This window comes from Mesoplodon densirostris, chromosome 13, assembly GCF_025265405.1.
Source record: "Mesoplodon densirostris isolate mMesDen1 chromosome 13, mMesDen1 primary haplotype, whole genome shotgun sequence".
NCBI lineage: Eukaryota > Metazoa > Chordata > Mammalia > Artiodactyla > Ziphiidae > Mesoplodon > Mesoplodon densirostris.
In genome coordinates this window covers 74,847,915-74,869,236 of record NC_082673.1, presented here as the reverse complement: position 1 = coordinate 74,869,236, position 21,322 = coordinate 74,847,915, and the positions used below count along the sequence as shown (strand labels likewise).

Genomic DNA, 21,322 nt, shown 5'->3' with positions numbered 1-21,322 from the left:
AAACCTAACATATGTTTATAGTATAAAAATGTACATTTTTTAATTGCAACTATTACTAGCTTTTGGTTCAACGTAAGTTCTTTACCATTTCTGTTAGAGACAAAAAGCTTCTGAGCAACAGTAACAATTGATAAACTAAGCTTTGAACCCAGTAGGTGATTAACAAAATTATTTTAATCTCAGTTAACAGCTACCATTGTTGGGATTTCATTTAAGTTATTTTCAATCACTTAAAAAGTTGTATTCCCTCAGGGCTAACTTCAGCATACTCTAGATTTTGTTAGGCTAGTTGTTTATTTATTTTTAAAACAATGGTAGACCAGAAGGAAAGAAACTGATATTTATGAGGAAACTATAAATATTGTTTTATAACTAAAAGCCACTTTCTCATATGAGAAACATTGCCTATACACCTCACTTCTTAAATTAGTGTGTATACTTGGTGTATTCGTAGTTTTTACATCTCATGGATATGTAAATTGTGTCAGAATATGCTATAAGGTTTTATCTTGTGTTTCTTGATGGTACAGAGTAAATGTGCATTTGCCACGGGCAAGTGGTGATTGTAGGGTACATACACACTTAGAATTTGTTTCTCAAAGATAAAACAATAGCACTATCTCTTTTTCACAGTTCAGTTGCCTGAGATTGTAGCTTTCAAATGATCAACTTATTTTAATTCTGTCAATAATTATCTCCATGCTCATTGCAGTTTTGCCGACACATTACAAAACCACAATAATCATGGAAATTATAATGCTGTCACTGTAATGGAAATTTTTCATTATGTAGGGTAAAAATAAAACAGTTCAGTTGAAACTTTTAATTTTCATTTCTACAAAACTCTATAGGAGAGCTTTTCTTAGGAAAAATTAGGTATGTAGAAAATTCCAACTTGAGTTGCTTCACATTATCCACAGAGTGATGAAACAAAATCAAAAAAGAAATATGTTTTTTACTCCTCACTCGTTAAATCAGTAATGCTTTATTTTAAGCATAACCCTCACCTTTGTAGAGAAACTTAAGTGTGGAAAGTTTCAGCATCAGTAAATGCTTGAAAACAGACGTTTATGATGCAAACCTATGTTCCTGGTCTAACTCTCTTTACAGAGTGTGCTGTTAGAAGTGTGCCTGCAAAAGAGAGAGGATAGAAAGTGAGGATGAGGATGAAAATGAGAAGGCTTGAGGACAACCGTGATTGGCCCTGGAATTGTCTTTGCTGAAAGTAGGATTAGATTTAGGGAGTTTAATAGGTAATTCATGCAGCTCTGTAAAAGAAAATGGGTGCCAGGAACGTTAGCACTGCAGAAGGGACTTGGTGAGCGTCCTGTCCAGTCTATAGCTCTGGAAGTCAACAAGGATTTCAGCTTTCTGCTTGCCCTTCGATATAAAAGCTACGCATCCCAAAAATGTACAGATTTTCGGTTTTAGTTAAATGAATGCCCAGAGAAAAATAATTTTACCTATGGCTTTATAAAATGTGCTTCAGATCAGAGACTTAGTTAAAGACAGTGGAGAAGGATTTTTTACCTTTTCAAAACCCATAAAGATCTGGGACCTGGACATCTTCAAGTTTTTCCATAATTGTGTGCTAGTCTAGTCATGTGGCATTTTCGTACAAGATTTAACTTAATTTGCTACTCTTCACAGTCAGAAGTTATTAGCTGGACTTGGGGAGAAAGCTTATGTTCCAGCTTTTCCATCATTTCAACCAGCACAGCATTGGCTTAAACCATAGACCATAGACCTCAGTATTTCCAGTCCTGAATTTTGCTCATATTAAGCCTTCTAAACTATACTGTTCTTTTGGATATGAACTCATTAGGACTGGTTGTTAAAATAAGAAGCAATCTTTATATAAACAACCAAAATTAAATCATTTGCATTTCCTAGCCAATAGAGCTTATGACTTAAAAGTGGTAATTGAATGTAACAATAATTCCTATTAATTCCTATTAATTTTAATTGGAAAAAATTTTCGATTTAAACAATTTTAACAATCTTATGAGTTTATTTTTTAATTTTTATTTTATATTGGAGTATAGTTGATTTCAATGTTGTGTTAGTTTCAGGTATACAGCAAAGTGATTCAGTTATACATGTATCTATTCTTTTCAGATTCTTTTCCCATATTGGTTAAATACAGAGTATTGGTTAAGTACAGAGTACTAATAGAGTTCCCTATGCTATATACAGTAGGTCCTTGTTGATTATCTATTTTATGTATAGTAATGTGTATATGTTAATCCTGACCTCCTCATTTATCCCTCCCCCCACCACCTTTACCCTTTGGTAACCATTAGTTTGTTTTCTGTGTCTGTGAGTCTATTTCTGTTTTGTAAATAAGTTCATTTGTATCATTTTTTAAGATTCCACATATAAGTGATATTGTATGATATTTGTCTTTCTCTGTCTGCTTTACTTAGTATGATAATCTCTAGATCCATCCATGTTGCTGCAAATGGCATTATTTCATTCTTTTTTATGGCTGAGTAATATTCCATTGTACCTAGAAGAGTTTAGTTTTTAAAAAATCACTGTTGAACTTCTTCTGATCAGGCTAGTGGTACAGTGTCTGGGGAAATGAGTGTAGCAGCACCATTGCTCTATTACCTGTACAGCTAACATCTTTAGTTCAAGGAGTATGTGATGTGACCAGATTTCCTGGAATGGTTTATTCTAAATAGTTCCATTCTTATAGTGGAAGTGACTTAAAACTCAATCAGACTGACCTTTTGTATTTCTTTCTCTTTTTTTTTTGATATACAGTATAGTGTTGTTAACTATAGTCGCCATGCTGTACATTACATCCCCAGGACTTTTATTTCTATTTTTTAATTTTTTAATTTTTTTTGGCCATGCCACGTGTGGGATCTTAGTTCCCCAACCAGGGACTGAACCCGTGCTCCCTGCCTTGGAAGTGCAGAGTCTTAACCACTGGACCGCCAGGGAAGTCCCTGAGAATTCAATTCTGATTAATGTAATGTTGATGTACATAGACTAGCAACTTTTTAAGAACCTAAATACAATGACATTTACTTAGTTACTAAAGATAGTTAATCTTTTTTTTTTAATATTTATTTATTTATTTGGTTGCTCCAGGTCTTAGTTGCGGCAGGCGGGCTCCTTAGTTATGGCATGCAAACTCTTAGTTGTGGTATGCATGTGGGATCTAGTTATCTGACCAGGGATTGAAGCTGGGCCTCCTGCATTAGGAGCACGGAGTCTTATCCACTGCACCACCAGGGAAGTCCAAGTTAATCTTTCTTTCATGATAGATGCTAAAGGAATTTTACTACCCAGCCTCTGTTGATGTTATCATAATTTACAATTAGTTACTGTTGTATCAGAAAAGCATAAAGCTGCCTGTTAATAAAGTCCTCTGGTGGGTAAAGAGCCAGAAGGATACTATATATCTATTGGAATCATGTCTAGCTAATGAGGAAGTGTGTTACCTTCTGTTAGGCACAGCACAGCTTTAGAAACTTCCTACTGAAAGCGCTTCTTTTGCTTCTTCAGCATCTTCAAATAGTCGCGCCCTCCGTCTTATGAACAGCTCTGTCAGAGGTCTGAGGTGAACCCTTGCTTGTCAGTGTGTGGTCCATGGACCAGCACTGCATCACATGGGAGTTTGTTAGAAATGCAGAATCATGAGACCCTCTACAGACTAACTGAATCAAAATCTGCATTTTTACAAGAGCCCAAGCAATTTGTATGCCCACTGAAGTTTGAGACCCACTCAGCTAAATAGCCCTCCACTCCCCTCCCCTTTCTTATATTATCTTGAATTGCCTTCTTTTAGTGGGAGTAAGCAATACAAATGTGTTGCATGTGTACCTGCTTTCATTTGTGTAGATGGAGAGAGAAATAGAACCATATTTAGTGTAAAAACCTCACTTTTCCCCACAGGGGTACCTCCTGTAGCCATGTAATATGTTTGATTGTCTCGCACATGAGTTGATATTTCTAGCTCTGCGAACATCTAGTGTATCTAGTCTCTTGGCTATGATACTGTTTCCCCCCACTTAGAAGCAAATTAACCATCTGCAAAAGATTCCAAAAGCAGAAAGGATGAGTCTGCAAACAAAGTGGCATTTTCAAGGTGGTCACTATAATTACAAGTATCTTACAAGCCTCCACTACATGCAAGATACTGTGCTAATTGCTGGTAGTATAAGATCAATTATATTGGGACTGTGCCTTCAAAGGATAGGAGTTGTGTAGAATAAAATGGTGCTTGCAAACACTGGAGTCAGAAGGTCTGCACTAGATCACTACCATCCACTTCCTAGCTGTGTATCCTTAAACAAGTTACTCAGCCCCTCTGAGCATCAGTTTTGTCAACTGTAAAATGGGGCTGATAACAGTGTCTTTCTCACTATATAGTTAGGAGGGTAAAATGAGATAGTGCCTGTGAGGTAGTTAGTATATTTCATGGCATCTGATAAGCACACAGCACTGTTATTTACATACATAACAACATTTGTTCACTTACTTAGGGCAAATGTAATTTGAGAAACACTGTAATAGAAGTATGCATGAAGTTCTCTGGTGATCTCAGGGAAAAGAGCCATGCCTAAGTTAGAAAAGGAAGAGCTGTGTAGGGTTTCCCAGAACATGTGATCTGGGGGGTGGATTTTGAAGGATTAGTTAAGTCCACCAGGCAGAAAAGAGATAGGAGATACTCCAAGTGCAGAAAATATCAAGTACCCAAGTCCAGCGGTCTGAAAGTTTCTATCTGGGCAATAGCAAGTAGTATAATGGGACCAGAATGGACAGGGTGTGGAAAGAATGCCTCAGAAAGGTTAACTGGGACCATGTCCTGGAGGGTTATGTGTTGAACTCTGTGCTTGAATTTGACAAAGCAGTGGAGAGCTAGTGAAAGTTCTTCCACTATGTGGAAGTGGGATAAGAAAGAATCTATGTTAGAGACTCTCAGATGTCTTTCCCTTTGCCCCATTTCTCCTAAACTCCAAATCCTACTTTCTAGCTGCCTGCCATGGCCAGATTTCATCATATTCAAAACAAAATCCTTCCCTTCAGAATCTGTTCTCCTGCCTGTATACCCTCTCCAGAACAAATAGATAGCATTGCCATTTCCTGAGTTCTTCAAGCTGAAAATTAATAGTCATCCTTGAAGTGTCATTTTCCAGTAGTTCCTTCCTCTGTCATGCCCCTGGTCTCTTCCCTCTTCCCCTCCCTGCCCTGGTCAAGTTAATTTTCTGCTTCTTGAATCCTGAGCCCATCCTTTCTTCTTACCCATCACTGCCCCAGCCCTAACAGAGCCCTCATCTTAACCCTCCTCACTTCCTCCAAAATGTCTTGAAACAAAATTGGGCTTTATTAGCCCCCGATTGCCTTCAGGTCACTGTCAACATGTTTTACGTGACAGATTACACCCTTCATACATGTTTCCTATTTTACTTGTAAATTCCACTAAAGGGTACTTTCGTCGTCTCATTGTTAATAAATTAACTTTTGGTTTGGAAACAACCAGACTGTGACTAAGCACATTTAATTTTATTGAGTGGAATTGCAGAGACTTCTTGTTAGGACTACTTGTTAGAAATCTTAGAAGATTTCTTTCCAATGGCATCACCGCCACCCTTTTGTAATTATATGAACCAGCTGGACGGGAGAATAAATTGTTTCTTAAAATGCACTGGTGTCTCTTGACTAGGAACTTTGATTGTATTGAGTCACATACCCAAGATTAAAAGGGTGCACTTTGGAGCTCCTTCCAGCTATTGTATCAAACTGTCATTTCCCAGACTTTGGGTTCAGTTTTTACATTTGAAAAGAGATTTCAGAAACTGTGACAAAATGCTGCAGTTTCTCTTCTTGTTGTTACAGAATGACTATATGGTGAAGCATATTTGGTTAGTTTCCCACATCAGTGCCTGTGTTCCTCAGAGTTAAATAATAATTTTAAATTGTAATGTAGTTCATTTACTTAGTTACCAGACTGTTGGTCTTCCTATCTGGGCTATCTGGTCTCTTTGTCTTTTTTTTTTTTTTTTTTTAAGATTTAAATGTAGAAAGGGATGAGATAAGTTGTTTCAGGGCAAACAGAGTTCACCTGTTTCCTTTTTTAAAGGAATTCAAACTGTTGAATATTTTTACAGCTGTTTCAAAAATATCTATTTAGTTTACTAATCACTAAATTCCTTCTGAAAATTCCGTAGGAGCTCAATACCTACAATTACACTACTCTGTAAAAGATAACAGGACACTAACAGTTTTCGCATTTCATAATTTCCTATTCCTCATTTTCTCCATTGTTAAAATTTAACATTTCTCTGAAAATGTTCTTTGTTTTAATTTACTACTGGAAGGAACTTTCAGGTGTGATTAATCCTATAAATATATAAACAAAGAAAAGACTATATGTATATAGTAAATTAAAAGACCATATATGTATATAATAAATGTGTGTAATTAAAATATCAAAGGGCTGGTGTTTATACATGTATTTTGTATGCTACTGTAATGAAAATTAAATTTAGCATATGATAAAATAATACAAATAGCAAAACTGCTCATTCAGAATTTGCCATTATTAGACAAATCCATATCTTTATATATAATCCTTTCTATTAAAAGGGCTTTTGGGAAATTGAATTCAAGCTTTTAAGTCACTACATACATTCATTCATAGGCACACGGGGGCCTATATTTATACTCTGCAAAGAACTTGGGAACTGTCACTTAACTGTTCTACTTTGTGATGATTTGGCCTTAATGTTTTTCACCAAAAATTTAGATATAATATTTGTAGATATTTCTTTTTTTGTTTGTTTTTGTTTGTTTTTTTTTTTTTGCGGTATGTGGGCCTCTCACTGTTGTGGCCTCTCCCGTTGCGGAGCACAGGCTCCGGACACGCAGGCTCAGCGGCCATGCCTCACGGGCCCACCCGTTCCGCGGCATGTGGGATCTTCCCGGACTGGGGCACGAACGTGTGTCCCTTGCATCGGCAGGTGGACTCTCAACCACTGCGCCACCAGGGAAGCCCAGGAGATATTTCTTGATGAACAGTTACTTTCATTTTAAATTGGAAAATAATCTTCTTGCATCATGCGGGAGAAAATGAAACTGATTTGTGAAAAAATAAATGTTTATTTTTGTCTTTCAGACCTGAAGATTATCGGCTGTAGGAGAAAGAAAATTTCAGAAAATAACAGTGCGGTGACTGAAACTTCTTCCTGATGAGTTTCTCCTTCCTACAGGGCAAGGTGAAACAATTGCTGCCTTTTGACAAGAAACCTGTTATGGGTGCGGAAAGTTTGTGGGGAAAGTTCAGGAAGGGATATTCCTTCAATAGGAAATTGCAATAAAATACATTATTTTATAGAATTGTTTTATTATGTAATCTGATTTGAATGTTATAATGATAAGAATAAAACTGCTTAATTGGTTAACTATTCAATTTCTCACTTAATGAAAAAAATCAAACCCTAGGTAGCACTGCAGTTAAAATTGCCAAGTGCCCATTCATGCAGATTTCCTCACGTTCCAGCTCCGTTTTTGACACCTGGGAAAACAAGGCCCACCTTCACTTTTCTTTTCAGTGACTGTTTTATCTAATCTCGCATCATCTGAGTTCATCCCTCCAGCTCAGTAGGGTAAGGTTTGTCCTGAGGTATTTTCAAACTGCTTCACTTTTTCCTATGTCCCATAGAGCCTCTTGGTTTCCATGACACCAAAATAACAAAGTAATGCCTATCTGCTCCCTAGAAATCTCACTGCCCCACCTGTGACGCTGTTTGCAGACCCCCGCACTGTGTGTCCATATCTCTCCTGTTGGCTCCTGTTCACCTCTGTGCTGGGCACTGAGGTTGGGCCACTGGGATCAATGGGTCCAGCAAAATCTCCTCCCTGGGAATTAAAATGCTGAGACACTGCATTTGGGCATTTTTATGGTCGTTTTCTTCTCTTGCCCTAGCCAATCAAGGAGTGTCTCTGACCCCTTCTCCCGTTCATGCAGCAAACATGTACTAAGTGCCTGCTATATGCCAGGTGTTGGGGAAACAGAAATCACACATGTCTTCCCCCAACACCTCCATGCCCCACCAAAGAGCAGAGTGTCTATTGCAGGGCAGAAAGGAGCTGTAGATAGATTTCTAAGTAAGTGCACCTGGGTGTCAGAGGCGCTGATAAAACTACATATGAGCTGTGATATTAGTACATTTAGGGGAAAACAGTATAAACATTAAATATAAAGTATTGATAGTAAGCACCTGCTAATATGCCAAACACAACTGCTTTATATAAATTAAAATTCATTTAATCCCTATATCACCCTATAATGTACATAATGTTACCTCCCCATTTAAAAGTGGGCACGCTGAGGCAGCAATAAGTAACTTGGCCAAGGTCACAGAACTGCTAAGTGGCAAAATCAGGTTTGGATCCAGGCAGTCTGCCTCAGAAGTCCATGGACTTAGCCGCCACTAGATGAGAAAAAGTGAGTATTTATGTATCACAAATTCTGTACTAAAGCAAGCATTACCTGGTACAGGTCAACAGCTACCATTCAAGGAAGTAGCAGTTACAGTTTAAACTATTGGACCAAAAAGAAGCTCCATCCCTTTTGATGTGGTGGGTGTGAGCCAGTGTGAAATAAGCCCCCAGCTCCCAGTGCAGCAGCTTTAGTAGGGAGGAATTTTTGTCTGGTATATCCCAAGCACCTAGAACAATGCCTGGCACATATTTCTTGACTGAGAAGGGCTCACTGAAGGAAGCCCTTGTTTCTAACACAGCTGCAGGATTTGAAAAAGTGAGATCATAGCGACATGCTTTATAATAATATTGAGCCCAGTCATCATACCGTCAGCCCTCCACATCCATGGATGCAGAACCCACGAATTCAGGGGGCCTATTGTATCACACCATTGTATGGATGGGACTTGAGCATCCTTGGATTTTGGTATCTGCAGGGAGTCCTGGGAACTATTTCCCCATACATACACTATATTGAATATTCAGGAAAAATATTGAGACTGATCACCATAAACCTCATTCTCACTTGCTGTGTGAGAGTCCTTTTGTAGGGGGAGGGGTTGCCTGAGCTACAGACCCACGAAGACCTAAATGGGCTCTATTGTTGGACTGAACTGCCCCTCCTGCTGTTGGGAGTTAACTCCATTTTGCATTCGGAGAGAACCAGAGCAAAGAGGCTTTTGCACCAAGTGGCCTTGAGAAGCAGAAGCTATCAGACTTCCCAATCCTGCCCATTTGCCATTGCTTGAGAGTTTAACAGCCAGACCTGTGCGTTTCCTAGGAGAACACAACACAGGTAGCCAAATAAAAATTAAAACTCGCTGTATGGGACCCAGGAACTTGAGGCAGGGAAGACAAGCTGAACCACTAGAATTGTAGCTCCAATTAAAGTAGAATGAACAGAAGAAACAGAAGAGAACTTTAAAAAATACGAATATTTACAGAAAAAGAAGGAAACCCTAGTTATTCCAACGTCACATGGGAAGGAAAAGAAAGCTGATATGTGTGTGTGTGTGTGTGTGTGTGTGTGTGTATATATATATATATATATATACTGTTGTGTGCCTGTAATGTGCAAATTAGTGCAGGTAAGGAATCAAGTCACTAAAACCAAAATTATTTGTCCATATGCAGTTTTTCACCAGGTGCTATGTGTTATGCTATTAACACCAGGTAAATGTGAAAAACACCATCCAGTTGAGCATAATGACCTGTGAAAGAATAATACACAACACCTTGTCTCTCCATTTTACCTACACGCATTGCCTGCTGTGTCTCCTCAGTAAAACATAAGTGTCCTGATTCTAATAGCAAAGGAAAAGGCTTAAGTATTGTGGAGTTTTGAAACATAGAAAATGTGATTTTGCAGTAGCCAGCGGGGGGGCGTGGGGCATAAAGTAATCACATTAATGAACACAGAAACAACACTTAAAAAAAAAAAGAGCTTAATCTTAACCTCCCAATAATAACCTGCTTTCTGGGGCACTGAAAACTGAAAAGCACTCATTTGCAGTCGGTAAGGATAACTGCAAACCTCCTGCAGCAGGAGAGCATTTTGTGTCACCTGATCCCATTTGGGTTCCCACAAATAGCTTCCTTTTGAGAGGGGTCAATTAACAAAACAATAAAAGAACTATTGTTTCTTTAAAACAGCAACCCAATATTTTCTCTCCTGAAGGAGAGATTAAAAAACATATTCAGGCCAATGAGGAATAAGAGGAACCAAACAGGCTGGGCTGGGGAGGGTGCCACCTGGGGCTTCCTGGATCCAACTCACCATACGCAGAGTTTGGGGTAGAGAAGAGTGGGCCTTTCTCTGACACTTTAGCCCCCTCTCAAGTTTCTGAATTGCCATTTTCCAGGTCCCCTTTTTGTCTTAAGCCCATTCACAGGAACGAAAAGCAACAATAAGCCACAGCCATCTACCTCTGGTTTCCTGTTCGATTTGAAAAAATATAATCTTCCTCCCAGCTATTCTCCATGGTTCGAAAACCACAACTCTTTGCTATCAACACCTCTGCCGAGCAAACTCCATGTCTTGTCAAAATATCATACTATATTTAATATGTTTCCTTATTAGGAACTTGTGATATTTAAAACTGTGATAGTTTTCTTGTATCACTTACAAGACGGTATAAGGTTTGAGCTTTTCTGCCTCAACTCCATTTTTCCCATAAACCCATAATCCATCACGCAGGGATTATTTTTTAGGAATGCATATGCCACATTATAGGACAGACAGGTGTACTCACTGTAAATCCTGGTTTAGCTCATTCTTCCATCAGGCGGACTCTTCATCCAGGGTCCTACGAGGTCACGCTCAACCCCAGCAGAAGTCACCACCTAGGATATACTGTACAAGAGCCTGGTGCCATCCCTTTATCATGCCTGGGTTGGAGTAGGGCCCACCTACTAGTGACGTCATTGCCACAGCCTGCCCTCATCTCCAGGCCTGGGGAATCCCCAGGGTTCCATTAGGACCTAGCAGGTGGGCCAAGATAGAGCTAAGTTCTAAAGCAGGTCTTTAAAGCCATCCTTTACCCAGAATGCAATACTTTCTTTTCTCATCCTACTTCCTACTCTAAATTTACAAAGCAAATACTAAGAACTATGGGCACTGAGGTTGATAAATAATGTCTTTGTTTAGATAAACTGGGCCACAAGCTGGCCCAGAGGCTAGGGTCGTAGTGATGAAGCAATGCTGCCATCTTTAAAAGTGACTGAAGAGCAGAATTTTGTTTTACTTGTCAGGTTTAACCTGAACGAAGGAAGTTTTTAAAAAAAAATGCATGTAAATTGCAGTTATCAGATTCTTACTAGAGTCCCTTCCTCTCCTTTTCTTGCTAATTCCCTCGTTGCCAGACCCAGGCACCATCACTATGCCAGTGCCCCATCTTTTTTCTATGCTGCATGATTTGTTTTCCTACCTTCTCCTGGAAAAGGGGTTTAGTACCACAGTCGGCCAAGAACAACATTAAATGTCCAGGTGTCTCCTGGCTGAAAATTCTCCCATAGACCGGTAGCAAGTTCTGAGTCTGCAAAGCCTAAAAGCCCCAGGAGGGATTTTGCTGCCTATCTCTACAATGCTAAGTTTGAATTGGATAGAACCCTATTTAAGAAGGTATGATCTTTCCAAGACAGACATTAAGACTCCATATCAACTTAAATATAGGTTCTTGCAGAGAAAGAGCCTCTCTCCCTCCCCCCACCCCTCTGTCTCTCCCCAAAAGCTTAAAATAAGAGGTTTGAGTAGTTTTGCAGCATCACTACTGCTCAGGGCTTCACCTTAGATGAATGTTAACCTGAGATCAGCTACCAATAAAACAGCCAGTCACTCCACCTGAGGCCAACTTTTATTAGGCTGGCTGCCAGGAAGGTTTAGGATACATTTTCCACATGAAGATGGCATAAACGACCACTGAAGGAGACACACATTTTTGCCAGTGCCATTTGATCCATGAGAAGCTCTTTGATTTTCAACAAAGTCTTTATTTCAAGTGTTGACTTTGCTTTCACTGCCTTCACTTTTCAATTCCAAAGTTAATACCTATTAAAGTCTTGCAAACAGTGGCTGCCAGAAGAGCATCTGTTGCTCATGGCACACCTGTGCTTTATCTGTTGGGGTTATGGAGCTCCAACTTGTCAACCTGTATTAAACCATTGAGAATCAACACTTTAAAATGATGATGCCATCTGGCATCTTCTTTACCAATCGTGAAACTAAAAAGGGTTTTTATTTTACTTTTTTTGAATTTTATTTATTTTTTATATGGCAGGTTCCTATTAGTTATCTATTTTATACGTATTAGGGTTTTTAACATTTAGAGGAAATTCTGAGCATAAAGCCTATCCTTCTTTTACTTTTTGGCAAATTCACAAAGTCCAAATAAAATATTTTCATAAGTTGTTAGAAAAATATTATCAGTTACTTTATTATTATGCACTGTTACTGGCACGGTGGATATGCAGAGCCAATAAATCATGGAGAAATATGCATAAGTGTGTCCTTCAGAAAATCTAACCTGGAAGTCTAAACCGTGGAAGCAGTGATTAATTAGCCAGCTCTAGTCTATACTAACAAGGAATCAGCTGCTCCGTTGCACAGTCTTTCAACCAATATTTTTGCTCCAGAAATTGTTCTAGGTGTTTGAGATGCATACGTGAATAAAAGTTTCCTGCTATCATGGTGTCCCGCTGTGATTTATAATAAAAAATATATATATATGATATATATATACTTTCTATATATTTGATATATATACTTGATATATACATATACTTAATATATGTACTTGATATGTATATATATTTGATATATATACATATACTTGATGTATATATACATATACTTGCTATATATACATATATTTGATATATATACTTGATATATATATACTTGATGTATATATATACTTGATGTGTGTGTGTATATATATATATATATATATATATATATATATATATATATATATATATTTACCTGATATATATATATAGATAGATATTTGGTCTTCCTGTTTCTGGCACAGAGCTCTTAGAAACCTCGGCATTTCCTAAGTGATGAGAGCCATAAAGGTGCCGTTTGTTATGTTAATGAGGTGCTTTTGGACCACATCTAAGGATGACAGGGTGGGGAGAGGAGCTGGAGTTTGAAATAATCAACGACAGTCAATGATTTAGTCAGTCATGCCTATGTAATGAAGCCTCCATAAAAACCCAAAGGTCAGGCTTCTGAGAGCTTCCAGGCTGGGGAAAAAAAACACACCCACATGTCAACGTGCTGAGCCCCCAGCTCCATGGGGACAGAGGCTCCTTTGCTCAGGCCTCGCCCTCTGTATCTCTTCATCTGGCTGTTGATTCGTATCCTTTCATATTCTTTGTAATAAAGCAATAATCAAGTAAGTAAACTGAAGTTTACTGAGTTCTGTGAGCCGCTCTTGCAAAGTAATCGAACCCAAGGAGGGGATCGTGCAAACCTCTGACTTACAGCAGTCGGTCAGAAGCCCAGGTGATAACTTGGCCCTGTGACTGGCCTCTGAAATGAGGGCCTTCTTGTGGGACTGAGCCCTTAACCTGTGGCATCTGATGCTAGATAGTGTCAGAATTGAGTTAAACCTGTGGGACACTTGGACAGCTTCCATGGAGAGGGAGTGATCCATGAGGTTATATCTGGAGGAAGAGCATTCCAGGCAGTGGGAATGCCAAGATGTGATAGGACATTACCTGGCATATTCCAGGAACAAGCAAGGAGTTAGCATGGCCTCCCACAGAGTCAATTCTGGAACCCAAACACCCTCCGTCTTATAACTCCAGCCTCCTAGAAGACCTTGGAGTCCCCTGCATTCAGGTGGCAAATGGGAAAGAAACAGGTAGACAACACACACATACTTCTTAACTCCCTTGCCTCGGAAGCCACAAACATATTTCATAGGTTGAGAACATGTCACGTGGCCATACTGAGGGAGTCTGGAAATGAGAAAATAATTTGTGCTCAAGAAGAAGAGAATATAATTTTAGCTGAAGCTAGCCTGTCTCTAACACAGCAGCCAATATGAATTATCTGGCACTGGTGTTGGGCTGCACCCTGCAGGCCTGCAAGGCCTCTACTCACCCAGCTTCAAGATAGAAGAGCCCAGAGTCAGCGACAGAGACATCAGTGGTTTAATGGATGGGGGAGCCTACCTCTCTGAAGCAAGGTCCTGGAGCAACACCCCACCACGTGCAGCAGACCACGGGCAGGACAGGGTGCAGTCTTCGCTCCCAGGGGGAATTCGGAGATTGCCAGTTAGAGGGGGAATTGACCTCAGGTTGGCTCATGGGTTACCAGGGGAATTTGCAGATGGGCACGCCCCTCACCACTCCTTGGATAAGAACAATCACTAGCTGGGGCCTGGTGCAAGGATATAGGAAGGTCAGTCATGTGAGTGGGGTGTTGGTGAAGCAGGCACCGGTCGATCAGGGGACGTACAGAGAGCAAGAGAACAGTCACCTTGAGTTGCCTGACCATACAGAGTGTCTCTTTAGTGATACCAGATTTAGGGAGATGAGAAGGCCAGTCTTTAATCAGTTAAAGGAAGAATGTATGGTCAACAACTCCAAGCTAATATAGGTCCCTAATGAGTGACAAAGCAAGTGATGGATTCCAAACACACCTGATATTGCTGCAGTCAGTGCCTGCTTTGATAGGTGCAAAAATTCAAAAAAACAAAAAAACAAGTAAATGTTAGGGTTCAGAAGTGGTGTCCAAGCCATAATCTTTCTGGTGACCACAAATGTCATTGTTCAGCTGTCTAGAAATATGACAGCATAAACCATCAGGCTATTCGCACACTGCCAAGCTGCTGGGTAGATGTGTGACCGGGTTCATGGTCTTTTTAATTACTCTCCATTCTTCAAAGCTATCTTTAGCCATGCAGGTATAGACCCAGTTCCTTCAGAAAGCACTCCAGATGTGGACTGTAGATATTTCAGGAGAAGAAAAGTAAACTTTCCCAATGCTCTAGACAGACTGTTATTGCTGCCTGTACAATCAGCTTTTGAATTGTATCCATTTTTCCTAGGTTTTCTGTGGCCTGTGGTCCTTCAAGTTGTGGCTCACTCCTGATTTGATAAAACATGCTCACACTTGAGAGTGGAATCAGAGATAGAACTTGTTGGCAACATTCCAAGAACAAGAGCAGGTGGCCAGTGACAATGGAGATTTAGTTAGCAAGGCTTCTACTTGTGGTGTCCAAATCTGATAACTGGAATGTTTGTAAAAAGAACTCTATCTGTGAAGTTCGATCCTTTCAACCTGCAAATTTGTCAGCTCAGAAGCATAATATAACCATATACACGAGAAAGGACAGGTAAAGTGAAAGCACATGAATTTTCTAATAACCAAATCCTCTTCAATACATCTATTCAATAACTTAGCAATTCAAATAACAATGATTTCTCAGAGTGAAAGCTCAGCTGGTTAACGATTTTGTGACATGAGTTTTAGGGCATAACAGGGATACGGTTTTATCAGGAGTCACTGAATGTGGGCCAGATGACAGGACAGGGAAAAATGGAGATGAATGTCTTCAGTAATTATACATATCTTTTCTATCTGACTCAGTTTTGTTTTGTTACCATACAAAATTCATTTTAGAGCTGAAGAAAAGATATTTTTACTTCTTTGGATTCCATTGTAAAACTTCTTTTAAGTTAGGTTAGAAAAATTGAATTTCACTACATTGGTCATGGTAATGTTTTTTCTTTTTTTTTTTTTTTTTTTTTTTTTTTTTTGCTGTACGCGGGCCTCTCACTGCTGTGGCCTCTCCCGTTGCGGAGCACAGGCTCCGGACACACAGGCTCCGCGGCCATGGCTCGCGGGCCCAGCCGCTCCGCGGCATGTGGGATCTTCCGGGATCGGGGCACGAACCCGTGTCCCCTGCATCGGCAGGCGGACTCTCAACCACTGCGCCACCAGGGAAGCCCATGGTAATGTTTTTAATCAATAAGATAAAATGCAATTAAACATTCTAAAAACAAACAAACAATGAAATATGGTTATCTATGCCAGTGTATGTTTTTTATTACTTAGCAAGATGCAGAGAAAAAAGTAAATCATTACTAACATTTGTGCATTTAGATATGCTACCAAAACAAGCAAATCATCCCAGCCCTCCTACTGCCCCTTTTATTCTGCTTTTAAAAGTATCCCTGGGCTTCCCTGGTGGCGCAGTGGATGAGAGTCCGCCTGCCGATGCAGGAGACGCAGGTTCGTGCCCCGGTCTGGGAAGATGACACGTGCCGCGGAGGGGCTGGGCCCGTGAGCCATGGCCGCTGAGCCTGCGCGTCCAGAGCCTGTGCTCCGCAACGGGAGAGGCCACAACAGTGAGAGGCCCATGTACCGCAAAAAAAAAAAAAAAAAAAAAAAAAAAAAAAAAAGTATCTCTGCCTCCATTTTCCTAAACATCATTGACTCATATTTCTTCATTCATTCACATCACTCATTAGGATGAGACTATTAAAAAGGTAATAGATTATTTTTGTAAAGTAGAATTTTACTCTGAAATCTCCTGTGATTTTCCTGTAAAGTTTCTGAGAGCACACGCTTGTTGCAAAATATTTTTCAAACAATACAGAAATGTTAAACATGAACAGTTAAGTGAAATTAACACTTTGCACAACCCCATAGCCAGGAAGTAAGCCTGGTTAAGTGTCTGGAGTTTATTCATCCCAATTTTTCAATACAGATAGATGAACAGAATAATAGATAAATATTGTACATATTGTTCTGTAACTTGCTTTTTTCATTTATCAATAGATTTAAGCATCTCGTGTCAGCCAAATTTCTAGTCAAATTATTCAGTCTGATAAATAATGTAAAACTGTTGCAAGTATATTCAGGTAGTTAGTTTTTGTTAAGGATAGAGTTATTCTAGAGAGTAGAGAATAACCAGGACTTTGTGGCAAAGGAATTCTCTGAACTCTGAGCTTGTCTAGCACAAATGGACCATTTACATCAGTGTTTCCAATGCCACAGCCAATCAGAACAAAAAGTTATGATTTTTTTAAACCAAATATTTTGGTTCATACCTTGGAAACCTCCATTCTGCATTTGAACAGCCCTTCTCTTGGGGGACGGGCCCAAAGGGATTAAGTCCTGATGGTTGTCACAGACTAAATTAGTCATCCAAAATCATTCTTCACCGTCTCAACCTTCTTGAGTTGTTATCTGCCGTTAATATTGTACTTACTCTGAAAAAAAGTAGAAAAAGCTCAAAACCAGCATGCCATTCTAAAATCATTCTCTTCCTCCTCAAGTTTCTAACTCAGTGAAATTCCCATTTACTCAATCTCCCAAACTTGCAATCTTGAAGCCATTCTTACCTTCTGCCTGTCATTTCCCAACCTTATCCCATCAGTCAAGTTCTGCCCATAGTACATACCTCCTCATCAGCTCTCAAATCTCTCTCCTCCTCTTATTCCTCACTGCACCACTGTGGTCCAGGCCCTCGTCATCTGAACTACTGCACCAGGCAGCATGGTACATACAGGGAAGGGGTCATGAGCTACGAGAACAAACCAATTAGAGTTAGAATCCCTCTTTGCCTCTTCTGTGGATGTGTGTCATGTTACTTACCTTACGTGTTTGATAGTTTGTAAAAAGGGAATACTTACCTAACTTGTGGAAATCAACTTAATATAAGGAATCCAGAATAGAGGCTAATACGTGGGAGGTCTTCATTAAATGTCTTTTTCTTTTCTTGATCTTTCCCCACACCAGTCTATCTTAAATTTACACTATATAAAAATTGTGTCTGTAGGGGGCTTCCCTGGTGGTGCAGTGGTTGAGAGTCCGCCTGCCGATGCAGGGGACGTGGGTTCGTGCCCCGGTCTGGGAGGATCCCATGTGCCGTGGAGCGGCTGGGCCCGTGAGCCATGGCTGCTGAGCTTGTGCATCCGGAGCCTGTGCTCCACAGCAGGAGAGGCCACAGCGGTGAGAGGCCCGCATACGGCGAAAAAAAAAAAAATTGTATCTGCAAATAATAAGCCCAATCAGGTCACTTACCTACTTAAAGACCCCTACTGACTTCCTATTGCTTTCAGGCAGAAATCTGAACATTTTATCATGGGATAGATCTTCTACAATCTTGTCCAAATTACCTTACCTGCTTCAACTTAGAGCAAGAAGTTAGGAAGCTCCTACACCATCATATTCACCTTTTCTTTCCCTACACCCTAATACGTGGCTGAACCCATGGCAGATACTAATTAAAAGTTTGATAGATGGATGGATGCATGCACAAAGAGATGGATGAATTCATGAACACATGAATGAATACATGTATAGGAAGACAAGATTTAAATACCTCTTCCTAACATTCTGAAATACTTAATAGATCTGAATTTGCAAGCTTCTAAGAAGCTGATCATTCATTCCTAGGCAGTATTGCTGTCTCCGAAATGTTCTGGCTTATAGCTAGAGGAAACTTTTCCCACTGTAGACTGAGTATATGATTTGACTAGGATTATAAATCAAACTGTGCTAGGGTGAGATGACTCTACAAACATTTATTGAGCAGCTGTTAAGTGCTAAGCACACTGTGGACAGTCTGAGACCGCTTAAAGTATGCACACAAGTAAAATGGGAGCTAAGAGGTTAAAGAACTCACTAGAAAAGGGAACTACGGTGTCATGGTTTTGGAGGTTGTCCAGGTGGTGATGGTGGGGTTCAGAGAAGGCTTCACACTGGAAGAGGAACCTGGCTTAGTTTCAAATGGTGAATATGAATAAAAGTAGGTCCTTTACTTCTTTGGGACAACTGAGGGAAGTTGGAAATTAAATGTTATTATGGAATAACTGTTACTTTCATAAGGTGTGATAATGAAATTGTGGATTTGAGGAAAATATCCTAGTTTTTCAGGGATGCATGTTGAAGCATTTAAGGGTGACATGTCATGATGTCCATAACTTGTATCAAAATACTTTAAATTTATGAAACAAACATGCCCAAATGGTAAAAATTATTTTTTAAAGGTGATGGTATATGTTTATTTGCTAGTCTCTCTACTTTTCAATATATTTAACATTTTTCATAATAAAAGTGAAAACAAACAAACAAAAATAAATAGGTCCTTTAAACTGGGGTGGGACAAAGATGAAGGTTTCCCAAGTGGAAGAAAAAGCATGCCAAAGATAGAGAAATAAGAGAGAGCACGCATCAAGGGTTTTTGCAACTAGTTCACTATGTCTGTAGTCTGGAGAATATTTAGCTGAGAGATACATTTCAAAATAAAATAAGAAAAACCAGGTTGGAGAGCTTGTGGAAACAAAAATGAAAAAGGGATAGTAGAAGGTAGGGAAATGTTCCAGGTGATCTCATCCATTTCCATAGCCTTTAAATACTACCTACATGCACCTGACTCCTAAATTTATATCTCTAGCCCTTGTTACTGTCCAAAACTCCAACTTATGCTCAGTTTTCTCCTAAACTAAATTTTTCAACCACTCTGCCCCGAGTCTGTAATTCTAGAAATCAAGAGTTTCTAACCAAAGTGATGAAAATTCTGAGGAGTAATGTCCTTTTATGAAATGATACTTTATTACTTTCAGAAATGATATAAACTATAAATTAAAATATAAGTATATTCCTGCCAAAATAGGTAAGTCAATAAAAATGTACTTCAAAATAAGCTTTTTTTTACAAGGCAATGTACTGTAAACATAAAAATCTTGAATTTGAATTATGCCTTTTATTATGAACATTTCACTCAATAAAAATCTCATGAACTGGGTCCAAGTGATGACAAATTCCAAACTAATGAAATGTTCCCACAGCTTAAATAAACAAATTTAGATCACCAAGTAAAATCAAAGCCAAGTATATTTGTACAACTCAAGAATGATATGGGGACTTCACTGGTGGTGCAGTGGTTAAGAATCTGCCTGCCAATGCAGGGGACACGGGTTCGAGCCCTGATCCGGGAAGATCCCACATGCCACAGAGCAACTAAGCCCATGTGCCACAACTACTGACCCTGCACTCTAGAGCCCATGAGCCACAACTACTGAGCCCATGTGCCACAACAACTGAATCCCATACGCGTAAAGCCTGTGCTCCGCAACAAGACAAGCCACCACAATGAGAAGCCCGCGCACCACAACAAAGCTAGCCCCCCGCTCACCGCAACTAAAGAAAGCCAGTGCGCAGCAATGAAGACCCAACACAGCCAAAAATAAATAAATAAATAAATGTATTTTTAAAAAAAGAATATGAATGGACTAGAACCTCTAGTGGTTTATACTTCACCATTTATATCAAACTTTGAAGGTCTTCTGAGTGACATAAGTAGTCTTTGCATTTCCAAGGGCCAAACACTAACGCATACAGACTATCCTCTCTACTCACTTGTTGAAGACCAAGAAATCTGAGATACAAGGGAATGCTATGACTAGTGACACACCCCAGTCATTTAAAGAGTTCTCTCAGGTGATTCTGGGTCATTCAATCTTGTGCAAGCTTTCCTCCTCATTAGTCCTGCTTTCTACATGTGGAAGCATGTGCCATAACTAAAAGGGAACCACTGTTGTTATCCGCTCACTGTCTTCTTTCATTTCTTGCAAAGGCAGCAAAAAATATATTTATGTTTACCTGGATCCCCAAAGGCACACATAGACCCTTTTGTTTGAATACTTTGGATGGGAAGGTCTTAAACCAATCTGTGTGGTGAGGGGACCCAAAGAAGCTCAAGAGACTTTCCTGATCCAGGAAGAATCCAGCTTCTGGTGATAAATGACCCCATCTCTACTTCTCACAGTTACCTGTTATTAGGGAGATGCTACAGAGGAAAAGGAATATACGTTCAGTTTATGGTTTTCTTTCATTTCTATTTTCCACAAACAATTAATAGAACCCAAATCTTTTTCAAACACCTAGTGTTTTCCTTTATGAGCAAAAGAAAAATTATAGTTTAGAAGTTAAAATCTATTAGATTCAACCTCATTTCTTCTTTGTCTTCTAGAGTTTTTCAGGCTTTTCTTAAAACCAAAAGATAAGTTCTTTAGGCAAACATTTATTTAGCATCAGTCTTACATTTTCACAGTCATTGCTGTCTGGTAGGTTGTAAATGAATAATAGAATTCTGTCAGTCTGTTAGACTCAAGTCAACTGCCTTTTTCTGTTAAGTGTCCTACCACACTCAGAATGAATGAATGAATGAATGTTTGAATGAGTGTCAAAAGGTAGGCAGCTGTCATTTTTCTGGTTAAACCTAAGCCAAGACCACAAAAGTTTAAGGTGACATATAGAAATGGAATAAAATAAAAACAATCCACATACATTGTTTAA

General features: G+C 39.4%; 1 protein-coding gene across 2 annotated transcripts in view; it reads left to right on the top strand.

Annotated features, from left to right (window-relative positions):
- MRPL13 (mitochondrial ribosomal protein L13) overlaps positions 1-7,421 on the top strand; it is a 35,902-nt gene extending 28,481 nt beyond the window's left edge. For both annotated transcript variants that reach the window (XM_060116174.1, XM_060116173.1), the window contains one exon: positions 7,133-7,421. In XM_060116174.1, coding sequence (XP_059972157.1) covers positions 7,133-7,154 — 22 coding nt within the window. In that variant the 3' untranslated portion in view covers positions 7,155-7,421. The remainder of the gene's footprint in view (positions 1-7,132) is intronic.
- Positions 7,422-21,322: the final 13,901 nt, after the last annotated feature.